The following is a 15456-nucleotide window of genomic DNA, read 5'->3' on the forward strand; positions in this document are numbered from 1 at the left end:
ATTTAAAATTATAATTTTATATCGCATGTCCAAACACATTTAGTAAAAATTGTTTGGATTGAGTTATTACCCGATATTCAAGTTTTTGTACGAATTGTCCCCAAATGTTAATTTTGACCAATCGTATCTCAAGTGTAATATTTCTATACTACTATATAGAAGTGGTCAGAAGCAGGAAACTGTCCATCGACATCCTGCTCCGGGCCGATGGCATTTTTGGAATTTTCATACTTTTTTTATTTTTATTTGTTTGTCTTACTTTTTTTAATTTGTTATATATTTAAAAATGTATTATAAATTATAATAATTAATAATTTAATATATATAAAAAGACAAAATAAATTGATTGATTGAGATAGAAGAAGTAACATATATTATTTAGAAAATTCCTAAAAGTACTGTAAATTACGATAATTAACAATTTAAAATATTAATAAACCATATAAAAATTTAAATGATTTTCTATGTCACATGATCTAAGAAAGAGAGTAACATAGTAATATAATACTAAGAAGTAAGAGGATTAGTTGTAGTAGTCAATATATATTCATGCCGCCCTTTGACAAAAAAAATGTGTATTAATAGCTTAACCAGTTCAAGTACTCTAGATAAGATATACTACTACTTGCATTCCAAAAAGGAAAGAAGGAAGAAGGAGAGGCATAAACTAGAAATTCGCCACATGAGTAGAGAGGCTACACACGAGTTCTACACACTTAAGACTTGAAACAGCTGTCTCCTGATCACCCTCCAACTCCATGTTAGCTTCAATAATTCACTTATCATATCATATCCACATCTGTATATATAGAATACTCACTTCATATTCACCATAAACCAAAAACCTCTAGCTCAACAAAACGTTCATCCAACCCTACTTTTTACTCTCTCATCAAATTAGTCAGTGTTGAAAAATATTACTATGAATATCTTTCGAAGCTTTTATTCGGACTCACTCACTGAAATATCATCATCATCATCAGATTCAATGTCTGATAATAATTTTTCTGATGAGGAAGTTATGTTAGCTTCAAATAACCCAAAGAAGCCAGCTGGCAGGAAGAAATTTCGCGAAACTCGACATCCAATATACAGGGGAGTCAGGATGAGGAATTCCGGAAAATGGGTTTGTGAAATCAGAGAACCAAATAAGAAATCAAGAATCTGGCTCGGCACATTCCCAACGGTAGAAATGGCGGCTAGAGCTCATGACGTGGCAGCTTTAGCATTAAGGGGCCGTTCTGCTTGCTTGAATTTCGCTGACTCTGCTTGGAGGTTGCCTATCCCGGCTTCCTCCAACTCCAAGGATATTCAAAAGGCGGCCACTGAGGCCGCGGAAGCCTTCCGATCATCATCAAAGTCGGAAGAAGTTTCAGGAGAATGCAGTAGTACTAGTCCTGAAACGCCAGAAAATGCATTCTTTGTGAATGAGAAAGAACGAGAGAGTGCGTTCTTCCTGGATGAGGAAGCACTCTTTTTCATGCCTGGATTACTTGCGAATATGGCGGAAGGACTAATGCTATCTCCACCTCAATGTTTAGAAATCGGAGATCATTATGTGGAAGCTGATGATGCTTACATGCCTTTATGGAATTATTCTATTTAAATAACGATTTAGGAGATATTAATAGTTTCGTACTCAGTATTTGGATGGTACGAAATTATGAATGTATACAAGTGTAGTAATTTAGTAACAATTAATATACACACTATTCGAATTTCAAGCCATCGAATTTGAATGAAAAAAGTGAGCAAGTTAATCTAATTAGCAGCAGCTATTTCACCTATCCTCAGAATGTTCAATATATTTTCTTTCTAGATTTAGAATTAGAGAGTTGGAAAGTGGGAGGACTGTGAAATGTTATTTGTGGAACTTATTTTTTCCTACTTTTAATTAATAAATGATTTTTCTTATTTTAAAAACTTATTTTTATAAAAAAATATTTTTCAAAAATTTTAACAAAAAATCGAACCCACCCTTACTCCAGGATTGATTGGGAAAGGACATGTCTCACTTTCTAGGTTCCTATTACCTAGTACAATTGTAATACTAATCCATGATTCCTATTTCTCAAAAACGTGTGTTAGTGCAAGTGATCAATGAGTGAAAGAGTGTAGTTCAGTAAGACAATATTGATGGCTTCTCATATTATTTGAAAGTCAATTTTCTAACTTTATCATTAATTCAACATAATTACATTTGGAGTCTCCTAGGATACAATTGATTGGTCATTTAGTCCAAATTAACACTACAACTCCAAAAGGAACTAACCCTTCACCTTCTCCTATATATATCCTTCTCCCACAATTTTAATGGTTAGCTTTTTTGTAATCGTTATCTATGTGGACTTTCATTTATTAGGAAAAAGGACTAAGAATATTTCTAATCTATTGAAAATGACTCAAAAATATCTTTTTTTCATTTTTTGGTTCAAGAATAATCTTAATTTATTGGAAATGACTCAAAAATACCCATTCTTTTATTTTTTGGTCTAAAAATAACCCCCCCCCCCTCCATCTTCATTTTTGGTTAAAAGATACCCCTCCTTCCATCTTTTGGTACCCTCCTTTCATCTTTTGGTCTAAAATTACCCTCTAATCAAATTTAATTGAATTGAATTCTTTTACTAATTAGTTAATTTTTTTCTTTGTTCTACAAGATAATTTTTTATTTATTCAAATTCTTAATATTAGCTCATCCCAATATATTTAAGTCTAACATAAAATAAAATAAAAAAATTATGGTGTAAAAATGAAGAATAAAATTCTTAAAATTCTTGCCCATATTATTAAAATAACACAATAAAATTTTATAAATAAACATAAGCGGGAAGAAAAGACAAGACGAGACATCCAAAACAAATCATGAAAAAGGGGTTGTACACCTAAAAAACAAACCTTTGGAGCCTCGTGACCAATGTAAAACGACATCTTATTTTCTTGTTTAACCCAACTTTGAATGTAAACATCCTTCGTCCTAAAATCCAAAATTGAACATTTACGTCTCTTTCTTTCTCTCAAATCAATTAAAATGTTAAACTCAAAGCGATTTAAAAGTAACCAGTTTGCCAAATTGGGTTTGGAGAGGGAGGAATCAAATTGCAGGAGAAAAATAAAATTTCAACAGGTAATAAGTGTTGAAAGATGTGGAAAAGTTGAAGAAAAATCAGTATTGAAGAAAAAACTTATAATTTTAAAATTTAAATTTTAAGAATTTTATTGCGTTATTTTAATAATAAAAATAAGAATTTTATTCTTCATATTTACACAATAAGTTGTTTATTTTATTTTTTAGACTTAATATTTTGAGGGGAGCTAGTATTAAATATTTGAATAAATAATTTTTCTTCTTTTAGAAGAAATTAAAAAAACCAACTAATTAGTAAAAGAATTCAATTCAATTAAATTTGGTTTGAGAGACCAAAAGGTGGAAGGAGGATATTTTTGAGTCATTTCCAACAAGTTAGGGATATTTGTGGACCAAAAAGTGAAAGAGAGATATTTTAAAGCCTTTTTAATAGGTTAAGGGTATTCTTGACCGTTTTGCCTTTATTATACTACTTCTTCCTCTTTTGACTTATTCTTTTCTTTCATTAGTGTACAATTTAATTTTTCCACAAATTCACTTAAATTATTTTGTAGCTTTACCTCGTATCCTACACTGCTATTTTTCATAATCCAGTGGCCGACCACTGGAATCTCGATTGAGCTGCGGGGTTAGAAAATCCACACCCAGCAGTCGCGAACTCAAGCAAACAAAAGCTCCAATGAAGCCGCCACAAAACAGAGCTCCAAGCTCCATCAACTCCTACAAAACCCCAAGAACTCCGCTGGGCCAGAGAGTCTCTACAACTCCATTTTATCACTGTTGTACCTAAAAGGGATCAGATTTGGCCGAAAAGCATATCACCGATAAAATCATCTATTATTATTTTTCTTAATTTCTAACTTTCTAGTTGACTGCTCTTTCATTTTATTTTATTTTAATGTTTTGTTATTCATTTTTTTACCTATATCACTATAACCTTTTCCATTAAGATTACCCACACAACTCAAAGGTCGTTGTGAACAGCATCTTGGCAAGCCGACGTGAACAGTAACTCCGACGTGAGTAGTAACTCCGACGTGAAGAGTACTCCGATGTGAATAGTATTTTTCAGCGGCAACCAGGTTCATTTCAACTAGAGTTGGTACCTCCGGTTTCCATATCTATTCTTTGCTCATACAATTGTAGTTACATTTTACTAACTTTAGACCTTTGAATAATGTATTAGTTCATACGCATTTTCGTGGCTTTGGGTAGTGATGGTAGACTAGGGTCATGTTCTTGCTCGAGGATGGGGACGGGGACGAGGGTAAGGAGGGGTAAGTGGGTTAAATAAGCGTCTAGACTAAGAGTAGGTTCTTGGAACATTGGGACGTTAATGGAAACATCTATAGAGCTAGTTAAGATTCTAAAGTAGAGAAAGATTAATATAGCTTGTGTCCAAGAGACCAAATGGATAAGTTCTAAAACTAAAGAGGTAGATGGGTATAAGCTTTGTTTCTCTGGTAGATCGAAGTATAGGAATGTGGTAGGCATTTTAGTAGACAGTGATTTAAGGGAGTAGGTGGTGGAGGTTAGGAGAGTCACTGATAGGATGATATCGATTAAGATGATCGTTAAAGGGATCACGTTGAACATTATTAGTGCTTATGCACTGCAAGCGGACTTAGGCGAGGAGGATAAGAGGTGCTTTTGGGAGGATTTGGATGAGTTAGTGGGAGACATACCGTCTACTGAGAAGCTTTTCGTGGGAGGGGATTTCAATGAGCACATCGAATCTATTTTGGGAAGGTATGATGATGTGCATAGAGGCTTTAGCTTCGGGGACAGAAATGGAGGAGGAGTTTTACTTTTGAATTTCGCAAGAGCTTTTGGGTTGGTGATAGTCAATTTGAGTTTCCCGAAGAAGGAGGACCACTTGATAACCTTCCGTAGTTTGGTGGCTAAGACTCAAATAGATTTTTTACTTCTTAGGAAGGATGATAAAGTTCTGTTCAAAGACTGTAAGGTCATTCTGATCGACAACCTTACAACCCGACATAAGATCTTGGTGATGGATTTAAGGATAAGATGATGAGGAAGAAGAGGGTCGGGGATGACCGACCTAGGATCAGATGAGGGAGTTTGACTACGGCTAGTGCCCTAGAGATGGGAGATAAATTGAAGGATATGGGTGCCTAGGATAGTAGTGGGGATGTGAACAGTATATGGGATAGGATGGCTAGTTATATTAGAGTTGTAGCAAGGGAGTTTTGGGAGTCTCGACAGATAGTCGTAGTCGGCATCGAGGGGACTGGTGGTGGAATGGAGAAGTACAAGGAAAGGTAGAAGCAAAGAAGAGGGCGTATGCGAAGTTGATAGAAAGCAAAGATGAGGTGGAGAAGTAGACGAATAGGAAACTTTATAAGATAGTGAGGAAGGAGGAAAATATTTCAAGTTGGATTTTTTTTCTTTTCATAGTTCATATGGAGTATATTGTGTTTTGCTGTGGGGCACGCTGTTGAGTATTTGATTAGCTGTAAGGATAGCTTCCCTCCACAAGTTCTGTGGTAAACCAAAATTTATTAATAAAGCAATCATCATTTCTTTTAATGTTCGATTTTTCCTTTCCATAGTTCCATTTGATTGTGGTGTGTAGGGGGCAGTAGTTTGATGAATAATTTCATATTCTAAACATATTTCTGCAAAAGGAGATTCGTATTCACCACCCCTATCACTTCTAATCATTTTTATCTTTTTGTTCAATTGATTTTTCACTTTGTTCTTGTATTGTTTAAATGCATCAATTGCTTCATCCTTACTATTAAGCAAATACACATAACAATATCGAGTGCAATCATCAATAAAAGTTATAAAATACTTTTTTCCACCATGAGTTGGTGTTGACTTCATATCACAAATATCTGTGTGAATCAATTCTAAGGGACTGGAATTCCTTTCAATAGATTTATAAGGATGCTTAGCATGCTTAGATTCAATACATACTTGATATTTTGATTTATTGCACTCAAAGTTAGGCAATACATTTAAATTAATTAATTTTTGCAAGGTTTTATGATTGACATATCCTAAACGTGAATGCCATAAATTATTTGACTCAAGTAAGTAAGAAGAAGCTTGAACTTTATTATCATCAATAACCATTATATTTAGTTTGAAAAGACCCTCAGTGAGGTAGCCTTTTCCTAAATACATTTCCTTCTTACTGACAACTACTTTGTCTGAAACTAGAACACACTTGATTCCATTCTTGATAAGAAGACCGACAAAAATTAAGTTCTTTCAAATTTCTGGAACATAATAAACTTTGTTCAGCATCACCACCTTGCCGGATGTCATTTTTCAGAAATACTCTACCATATCCTTCAACCTTAGCCGTTGCAGAATTTCCCATATAGATAGTCGCATCAGGTGCAGCAGGGGAATAAGTAGCAAAGGTTTCATGAACTGCACAAACATGCGACGTTGCTCCTGAATCAAGCCACCATTCTTTGGTATTTCCTATCAGGTTGCATTCCGATAGCATTGCACACAGATCATCCATGTCATCTTTATTCTCTACCATATTGGCTTGTCCCTTTCCCTTTTCTTTTTTCGGGAGACGACGATCTAGGGCTTTGTGGCCAGCTTTTCCACAATTGTAACAATTGCCGTTGAACTTTTTCTTTTTCTGCTCCTTATTCTTTCCAAAAGGTTTCTTCCTTTTCTTATTCTTTGGAGCAGCATCTTCAACGATGTTCACTCCCATAATCATTGAATTTTCACACAACTTCTTTTCGGCTGTTTTGTTATCTTCCTCAATCTTGAGACGAATCACAAGATCTTCCAACTTAATTTCCTTGCGTTTATGATTTAGATAATTTTTAAAATCTCTCCACGAAGGAGGCAACTTTTCTATCATTGCAGCCACTTGAAATATTTCATTAACCACCATGCCTTTAGCAATAAGGTCATGAAAAATAAGTTGAAGTTCTTGAACTTGGGTTCCAACGGTTCTGCTATCTATCATTTTATAGTCTAGAAACTTGGCAACCACAAATTTTTCCAAGCATGCGTCTTCAGTCTTATACTTCTTCTCAAGTGCATCCCACAGTTCCTTAAAAGTTTTCATAGCACTATAGACATTGTACAAATCATCATCCAACGCACTTAGGATGTAACCCTTGCATAGAAAATCCACATGTGTCCATGCCTCAGTAATCATAAATTTTTCTTTGGACGACATATCAGCAGCAAGCATAGGAGGGTCTTCGTTGGTGAACTTCTGCATCATCGATCTCATACCAAATCCCATCAATCGAATTACTTTTTCGAATCAAGAGTGGTAAGCCAAAAGAACACATTTTGCTGCCATCCTTTGAAGTTGGCTCCAGAAAATTTTCCTGTTTTTTTCGCCGGTGGCACAATAGTGCGGCGTGTTGCAGCAACAGTCGCAAAAGTAGTAGCAGTTTTATTTGACATTTTTTTTCACTGTCAAAACAGACAAACTGTTTTAATATTTCAGAATATCATACCTTTTACAACAACAACGATGAATTTTTTATACTCTTCAAATCGTTGTACAAGTATAGACTTTAATATTCCAACGAAGTTTTTATACTCTTCAAGTCAGAATATTTATTTCATACGGAGTACAAAACCACACAGATTTTAGTCTCCAAAATAGAATACAGTTTAATTAGAAAAAAATGACAATAATTTCTTTAAGATTGTCAGTAAACTTTATTGAAAACAAATGATGAAACAACAACAATAAATTCTGAAATAAAAGACAGAACCAGAACAGAAACTTAAAATAAGAACAGTGTCTGAAAAAATTATGTAAGAACAAGAAATCGAACCCACTGAATGCACAGTGAATTCTTAAGGAAATTATTCCCCTCAATGTACCTAAGGTTTTGAAATCTTTCCTCCCAGGATAGAACGACTTACTCACCAGAATAGCGGTACAACAAATTATGATGACTGCGAACCACTCGAAGGCAGTATATCACACGCGTTTTTAAGAAGTGCAGAAAAAAAGAAGAAGAAGATGTCTATCAGAAATTTTCGTAAGGAACAATTCTGAGGATCAACAAATATATATAGTCTGTTTGCAGATTTTAAGAAAAAGTACTGTTGGGAAAATGTTTGCTTGTTGAGAAAAGGTTTCCAACTTTTTAGAAAAGTTGCAACCTTTTAGAAAAGTTCCGTTGGAAAAACGGAGGAAAATATTTTAAATTAATTCGGAAAAGAAAAAAATGGATCGGGTCATTGGTCAGGATTTTCAATTAATTAATTAAATAAATAATATTAATTAATTAAAAAATTAAAAAAAATTTGGTCCAAAAAGATTATCAATCAGATCAATTGACCAAATTCAAATCTGAAGCCAAGCCGAGTGAGCGACGACGATGGCGACGCGAGGGGAGACCCTCTTCTTGACCCTTTAGCAACATAAATGAGTGCTTCTATTTTTAAGTAGGAGATTTTTTCTTTCCATCACCTAAGTGAGAAAAATGCTTATTTAATAAAGTAAGAAAGAATATATCATTTTTTCCTCCACTTCTTTTCTCTTCATTTTTCATTCAACCTATCAATTAAACCCAACACTTACGAATATGGCGGAAGGACTAATGCTACCTCCACCACAATGTTTAGAAATCGGAGATCGTTATGTGGAATCTGATGATAGTTACATGAGTGACATGTCTTTTATGGAGTTATTCTTTATAAATAATTATTACATCTTTGACAGTTTATATGGAAATGGAAATGGTCCCTCAAAGTGAGAATGTTTAGGAGATATTCCTAGCTTTATTTTGCACTCAATATTTGGATGGTACGGATGTAAAAAAGTATTGTAATTTAGTCATGACAATTAATAATATTTAGAAATTCCAACTTCTTCTGTATCTAAATTTTAATAATATCTAAGCATGGTGAAGTGAAAACTATTGGGGAGTGCACCACGTACAGGAGCCATGCATTATTACCAACTAGCTAGTTTATTAAAGTACGTTATGGCTGTTAGTTTTACAGCCACATAATATTCTGCTTATCGATGGGGTCCATAGTGACGTTGAAATCATAATTTAGCATTCTACCTGGGACTTTCATATATTCTTGGGAAAAAAAAGGCATATATATTTAAGAACAAGCAAAATGACATATATGTCCTTATAATATAATTAGTTGATGCCCTTAATGACTAGTCAGATTTGTTGGGACTATCCAATATTATCGGTGATTTATCCCATAATATAGACAGGATGCTATAACTTACATTATTTTTTATTTTTAGCTTTGTAATCATGACAGTTGAGTATAATTTTTGAGTAATTTAAATTTTAATACAAGATAATTAGTTTAAATATAGTTAGCGTAAAATCATATTAATAATTTGCATACATTTTAAAATGTATATTTTTCTTTATAGTATTTCACTCACAGTTTCTTAAAATAATTCTTTAAGATTTAACTCATGATACTGGAGAAAACAATTCTTTAAATAAATCCATTTCACTAGTGCAAAACATAATTCTTTATATAATAATATTTTATTTATGATATTCGAGAAAATAATTTTTAAAATATTTTAATATTGGTGATACTTTGAAAAATGCTCTTCTTAATCTAAATTATATTGAATATAACATAAAATCATATCTATTATATTTGGCATGACTTGCATTTCACATACTTCTATATATATATATATATATATATATATATATATATATATATATATATATATATAGCTTCAAAATTATAACAATCTAATATGATTTGTGAGTAATCTAAATAAAAAAGTTAACTAATTTAAATATAGCATGAAATCATATCAATTTATGACTTGCATGTCACATACTCCTAAAAAAATAACAACTAGGACACACTTTAGAGTTTAAACTCTTTTCTTAATTGCATACATACGGCTCCTTACATTGCTATTTATAATGAGCAGAGGATCATTTTTTTTATTTGTGAAAATTTTAATGTTTAGAACTTTTTTTGTAACAACCTCGAAGCTATTTATAATTTAATAGCACTGATAGTTCGATTGTTTAATCATTTTTTTGATTTTTAGAATAGTTGACTTCGATCAGAACTTCGTATAAAAAATTTGGAAATGAAATTTTGATAATTCCGTTGGTTGCAAAACGTCAAATTTGATTTAAGCTGACTTTTTATGCAGATCTCAAGACTTGCGGGCTAATCCCGAACTCCCGTGAAATTTGACTAAAAACAGAGTTTGAGTGTGGACTCACTTCTCAGGATTTGATTGGAATAGGACATGTCTCACTTTCTAGGTTCCTATTACCTAGTACAATTGTAATACTAATCCAAGATTCCTATTTCCTGTGCTCCACTCATTTCTTATCTTTCAAATATATATATATATATATGATATTTACCGTCCAAAAACGTGTGATAGTGCAAGTTAAGGAATGAAAGAGTGTACTTGAGTAGACAATATTGATGGCTTCTCATGAAATGCCAGCTTCTCATATTATTTGAAAGGCCAACTTTCTAACTTTATCATTAATTCAACATGATTACATTTGGAGTGTCCTACGATACAATTCATTTGTCATTTAGTCCAAACACACTAAACTCCAAAAGGAACTAACTCTTCACCTTCTCCTAAATATATATATCCTCCACCCACAATTTTTGATGTTTAGCTTTTTAGCTATCGTTATCTATCTAGACTGTCATTTATTATACTGTTTCCTCCTCTTCGTACCTTTTTTTTTTTGACTTACTCTTTTCTTTAATTAGTGTACAATTTAATTTTTCCACAAAGAAATTTAAAAAGGTTTTCTTAGGTTAAGATAGTTAGAGTTTCCTTACAAATCATATATTCTCTACAATTTTGAAAGACACGATGTGGAGTATTAAATAAATAAAAACTTTTAAAATTGGTTATTTAAAATATATTATTTGTGTGATTATAAAATTTATGATCTTAAACAAATCATAATATTAATTTATGCTGGTGAATATAACAAGCAATTTAAGAACAAATTAACGATGTATAATGATTGGTCAATACTCAACAATAGTATAGTTCAGTAGTTTAGGAGTTGCCAGCAAAAATCAATCCACTTTGTCCCTTAAAAAACATATTGAATGCATTTTAGTATCCAGGCGTCTCCTCACCAGACTACCAACTCCGATCCGTGTCCCTTTTGTGTCATCTCACTTTTTTCTCACTTTTCATAATAATACTCTCTACTTAATTCCTATATATAGAAATCCAACTTTAGTACATCATCACAAAAAGCAACTGAACAAACATATGTCCAACACTACTACTTTATGGACCAACTTAATGAATATTCATGACTGATTTTAGCTTCAAATAATCCGTAAAAGCCAGCTGGTAAGAAGTTTCGACAAACTCGACATCCTAGAAGCAATGGCAACATCATCATTGATCCCAGACTCAAGTACTTACAAAAGCTCCAATATGCCAGACTCGAGTACATAACATCATCATTGATCCCAGACTCGAGTACATAACATCATCATTGATCCCAGATTCGAGTACTTACAAAAGCTCCAATATCCCATAGTCGAGTACAAAAATAAATAATTTATAATCACACAGATATTAAAAAGTTATTTAATTTAGATAATAAATTTAAAAAATATTTTTTTTAATTTATATCAAATTAAATGGTGTCGCATAAAATGAAACTGGAGGGAGCAAACTTTTTTGACAACGTATGAAGCTACTGCATCTAACAATTGAGGTATTTTTCACTTTAATACGTATTATAAAAATACTTGAAATATAACTCTATTTACCAAAATATACATGATAACTATTGTAATAAAATAAGAAAATGATCAAAATAGTCTATGGGATTTGGAATTATTTTGGTCCTTCATATACATCATTTAGTTAAAATAGTCCTTGACATATGTAATATGTGATCATTTTGGTCCTAAATCTTAACTTTGTTAAAAAAAAGAAAGTAACATTTCCTCACCTCCCTCACTCTCTCTATTTCATCTACAATTTAAATCAAGCTGCCATGAATAAAGCTCAAAACATACTCGAAGGAGAAATATGTCCTAAACTCTTAACTTTTTTTGAATCGTTGTTTTTCTCTCATTCTCTCATTCTCCAGAATTTGACCAACATGCATAGACAATCACTCGGCTCATTGGGATTGAAGTTACACCTCGCACATGGAGTCGTTATTGTCAGCGATAGGGACGATCTGCCTTTGTGACGACGGCAGAGTGTTAGAAGATAGTGATGAAGGATCAAGCCTCTCCGTTGTCACTCTCTGTAGCAACTACGTACAATGAATAAGATGAATAAGTATGTAAATCAGGAAAATTTTCCGGTAAATAAAAACAACAACAACAACAACCACAAAAATCCAGTGAAATCTCACAACGTGGGGTCTTGCAAGGGTAAAGTGTAAGCAGAACTTACTCCTATCAAGGTAAGACGACAGTTTTCGAAAGACCCTCGGCTCAGTAAAAGCATAAAAGAGGTCAGATAAGGATTAGAAGTTCAAAACAATAAATAGAGCAATCAAAGTACATAAAGTAATAGATAATAACAGAAATCAGACCACAAGAAATTATGGTGCGCTAATGCGCCTACTACTAAGGAAGAATAACGAGACTATGAACTAGCCTTCTACCCTAATGTGGGTCCTCCACACCCTCTTATCTAAGGTCATGTCTTCGATAAGTTGTAACTGCGTCATGTCCTGTCTAATCACATCTCCCCAATATTTCTTCGGCCTACTCCTACTCTTCTGAAATCATCCATGGCCAACCTCTCACACCAGCCCCATGTAACATAGCCGATCTAACCACCACTTTGTAGAACTTGCCCTTAAGTTGTGGTGGCACCTTCTTGTCACATAGCACACTGGAAGCGAACCTCCATTTTATCCATTCTACCCTTATACGATGTGTGACATCATCGTCAATCACTCCGCTGCCTTATATGATAGACCCAAGGTACTTGAAACTACTTTTCTTTTGAATGGCCTGGTCACCAAGCCTAACTTCCGTGCTAACCTCTTGAGGTGTCTCACTGAACTTGCACTCTAAGTACTCTGTCTTGAACCTACTCAGCGTAAACCCTTTAGACTCTAAGGTATGTCTCCAATCCTCCAACTTAACGTCAACTCCGCTACGAGTCTCATCGATCAAGACTATGTCATCCGCGAAAAGCATACACCATGGCATATCACCTTGAATTTATCGCGTCAATCCATCCATCACCAAGGCAAATAAAAATGGACTAAGAGATGATCCTTAATGCAACCCCATTACAATTGGAAAGTGCTCTGAGTCCCCTGCAACTATCCTTACCTTGGTTTTGGCACCCTTATACATGTCCTTGATCACCCTAATGTATGTCACATGTACACCTTTAGACTCCAAACATCTCCATAGTATCTCTTGTGACACTTTATCGTAGGCCTTTTCTAGGTCGATTAATATCATATGCAAGTCACTCTTCCTCTCCCTATACTGCTCCACCGGTCTCCTCATAAGATGGATGGCTTCTGTAGTTGAGCGTCCCGGCATAAATTCGAACTGGTTCTCTGAAATAGACATGCCTCTCCTCACCCTCATCTCCACCACTCTTTCCCACACTTTTATAGTATGGCTTAGAAGCTTGATACCTTTATAGTTATTGCAACTCTGGATATCCCCCTTATTTTTGTATCGAGGAATCATTACGCTCGACTTCCATTCTTTGGGTATCGTTGCCGTCTTAAAGATGACATTAAATAACCTATTCAGCCACTCCAAATCTATCGAGCTCGTGCTCTTCCAAAATTTCACACGAATCTCGTCAGGTCCGATCGCTCTTTCCCAGTGCATCCTACGAACAACACCCTTAACCTCCTCGACCGTAATACCCCTGCAACACCCAAAATTGTGACGCCTCCTTGTATGTTCCAAATCTTCCAACACAATCTCTCTATCCCCTTCTTCATTCAAGAGTTTATGGAAGTAAGACTGTCATCTCTGTTTAATGAGGGTCTCATGTACTAATACTTTTTCATGCTCGTCCATAATGCACTTCACTTGATCAACATCGCGTGTCCTTCTCTCCCGCTCCTTGGCTAGCCTGAACAATTTGCTACAACCCTAATATAACTAACTGTCTTCGCATCCCCACTACTATTCTAAGCCCCCATATCCTTCAATTTCTCTCCCATCTCAAGGGCACTAGCCGTGGACAAACTCCCCCATCTAATCCTAGGTCGGTCATCCTCACCCCTCCTCTTCCTCGTCATCTTGATCCCTAAATCCATCACCAAGAGCTTATGTCGGATTGTACGGTTGTCGATCGGAATGACTTTACAATCTTTGCACAGACCTTTATCATCCTTCCTAAGGAGTAAATAATCTATATGAGTCTTAGTTACCAAACTACATAAGGTTACCAAGTGGTCCTCTTTTTTTGAGAAACTCGAATTGGCTATCACCAATCCAAAAGCTCTTGCAAAATTCAAAAGTGAAACTCCTACTCTATTTTTGTCCCCAAAGCCAAAGCATCCATGCACATCATCATACTCTCCCGAAAAAGACCAATTTGCCCATTGAAATTCCCTCCTACGAAAAGCTTGTCAGTAGGTGGTATGCCTCCCACTAACTCATCCAAATCCATTCAAAAATGCCTCTTATCCTCCTCGCCTAAGCCCGCTTGCGGCGCATAAGAACTAATAATGTTCAATGTGATCCCTTCAATGACCACCTTAATCGACATCATCCTATCAGTGACTCTCCTAACCTCCACCACCTAATCTCTTAAATCACTATCTACTAAAATGCCTACCCCATTCCTATACTTCGATCTACTAGAGAACCAAAGTTTATACTTGTCTACCTCTTTAGCTTTAGAACCTATCCCTTTGGTCTCTTGGACACAAGCTATATTAATCTTCCTTTTCTTTAGAATCTTAACTAGCTCTATGGACTTTTTCGTTAACGTCCCAATGTTCCAAGAACCTACTCTCAGTCTAGAAGCTCATTTAACCACTTACCCCTCCTTACCCTCGGCCTTGTCCCCATCCCCGTCCCCGTCCCTGAGCGAGAATATGACCCTAGTCTACCATCACGATCCAAAGCCACGAAAACGCGTATGAACTAATAAATTATTCAAAGTTCTAAACTCAGCAAAATATAACTACAAGTGTATGAACAAAGACTAGATATGAAAAAAGATAAAAGATATGAAAATCGAAGGTACCAACTCCAGTCAAAATGAACCTGATTGCCGCCAAAAATGAGTTCCTCGATATGGACAAATCTGACTAGCCGTGTTTTCAGCCAAGCAGTAGCGAACAGAATCCGACGACAACCCATCGGTTCTTAACCTTCGTGAAGTGTTCAATGGTCGATGTCATCGGAAGTTTTTACCATTATGTTAATGT

The 15456-nt window shown here is 34.7% G+C and overlaps 1 protein-coding gene across 1 annotated transcript; it reads left to right on the forward strand.

Annotated features, from left to right (window-relative positions):
* Positions 1 to 821: 821 nt before the first annotated feature.
* LOC129896386 (dehydration-responsive element-binding protein 1A-like) lies at positions 822 to 1765 on the forward strand. The gene has a single exon (XM_055972266.1). The coding sequence runs from the start codon at positions 923 to 925 to the stop codon at positions 1604 to 1606; it is 684 nt and encodes a 227-aa protein (XP_055828241.1). The 5' UTR covers positions 822 to 922; the 3' UTR covers positions 1607 to 1765.
* The last annotated feature ends 13691 nt before the right edge of the window (positions 1766 to 15456 follow it).

Source organism: Solanum dulcamara, chromosome 7, assembly GCF_947179165.1.
Source record: "Solanum dulcamara chromosome 7, daSolDulc1.2, whole genome shotgun sequence".
NCBI lineage: Eukaryota > Viridiplantae > Streptophyta > Magnoliopsida > Solanales > Solanaceae > Solanum > Solanum dulcamara.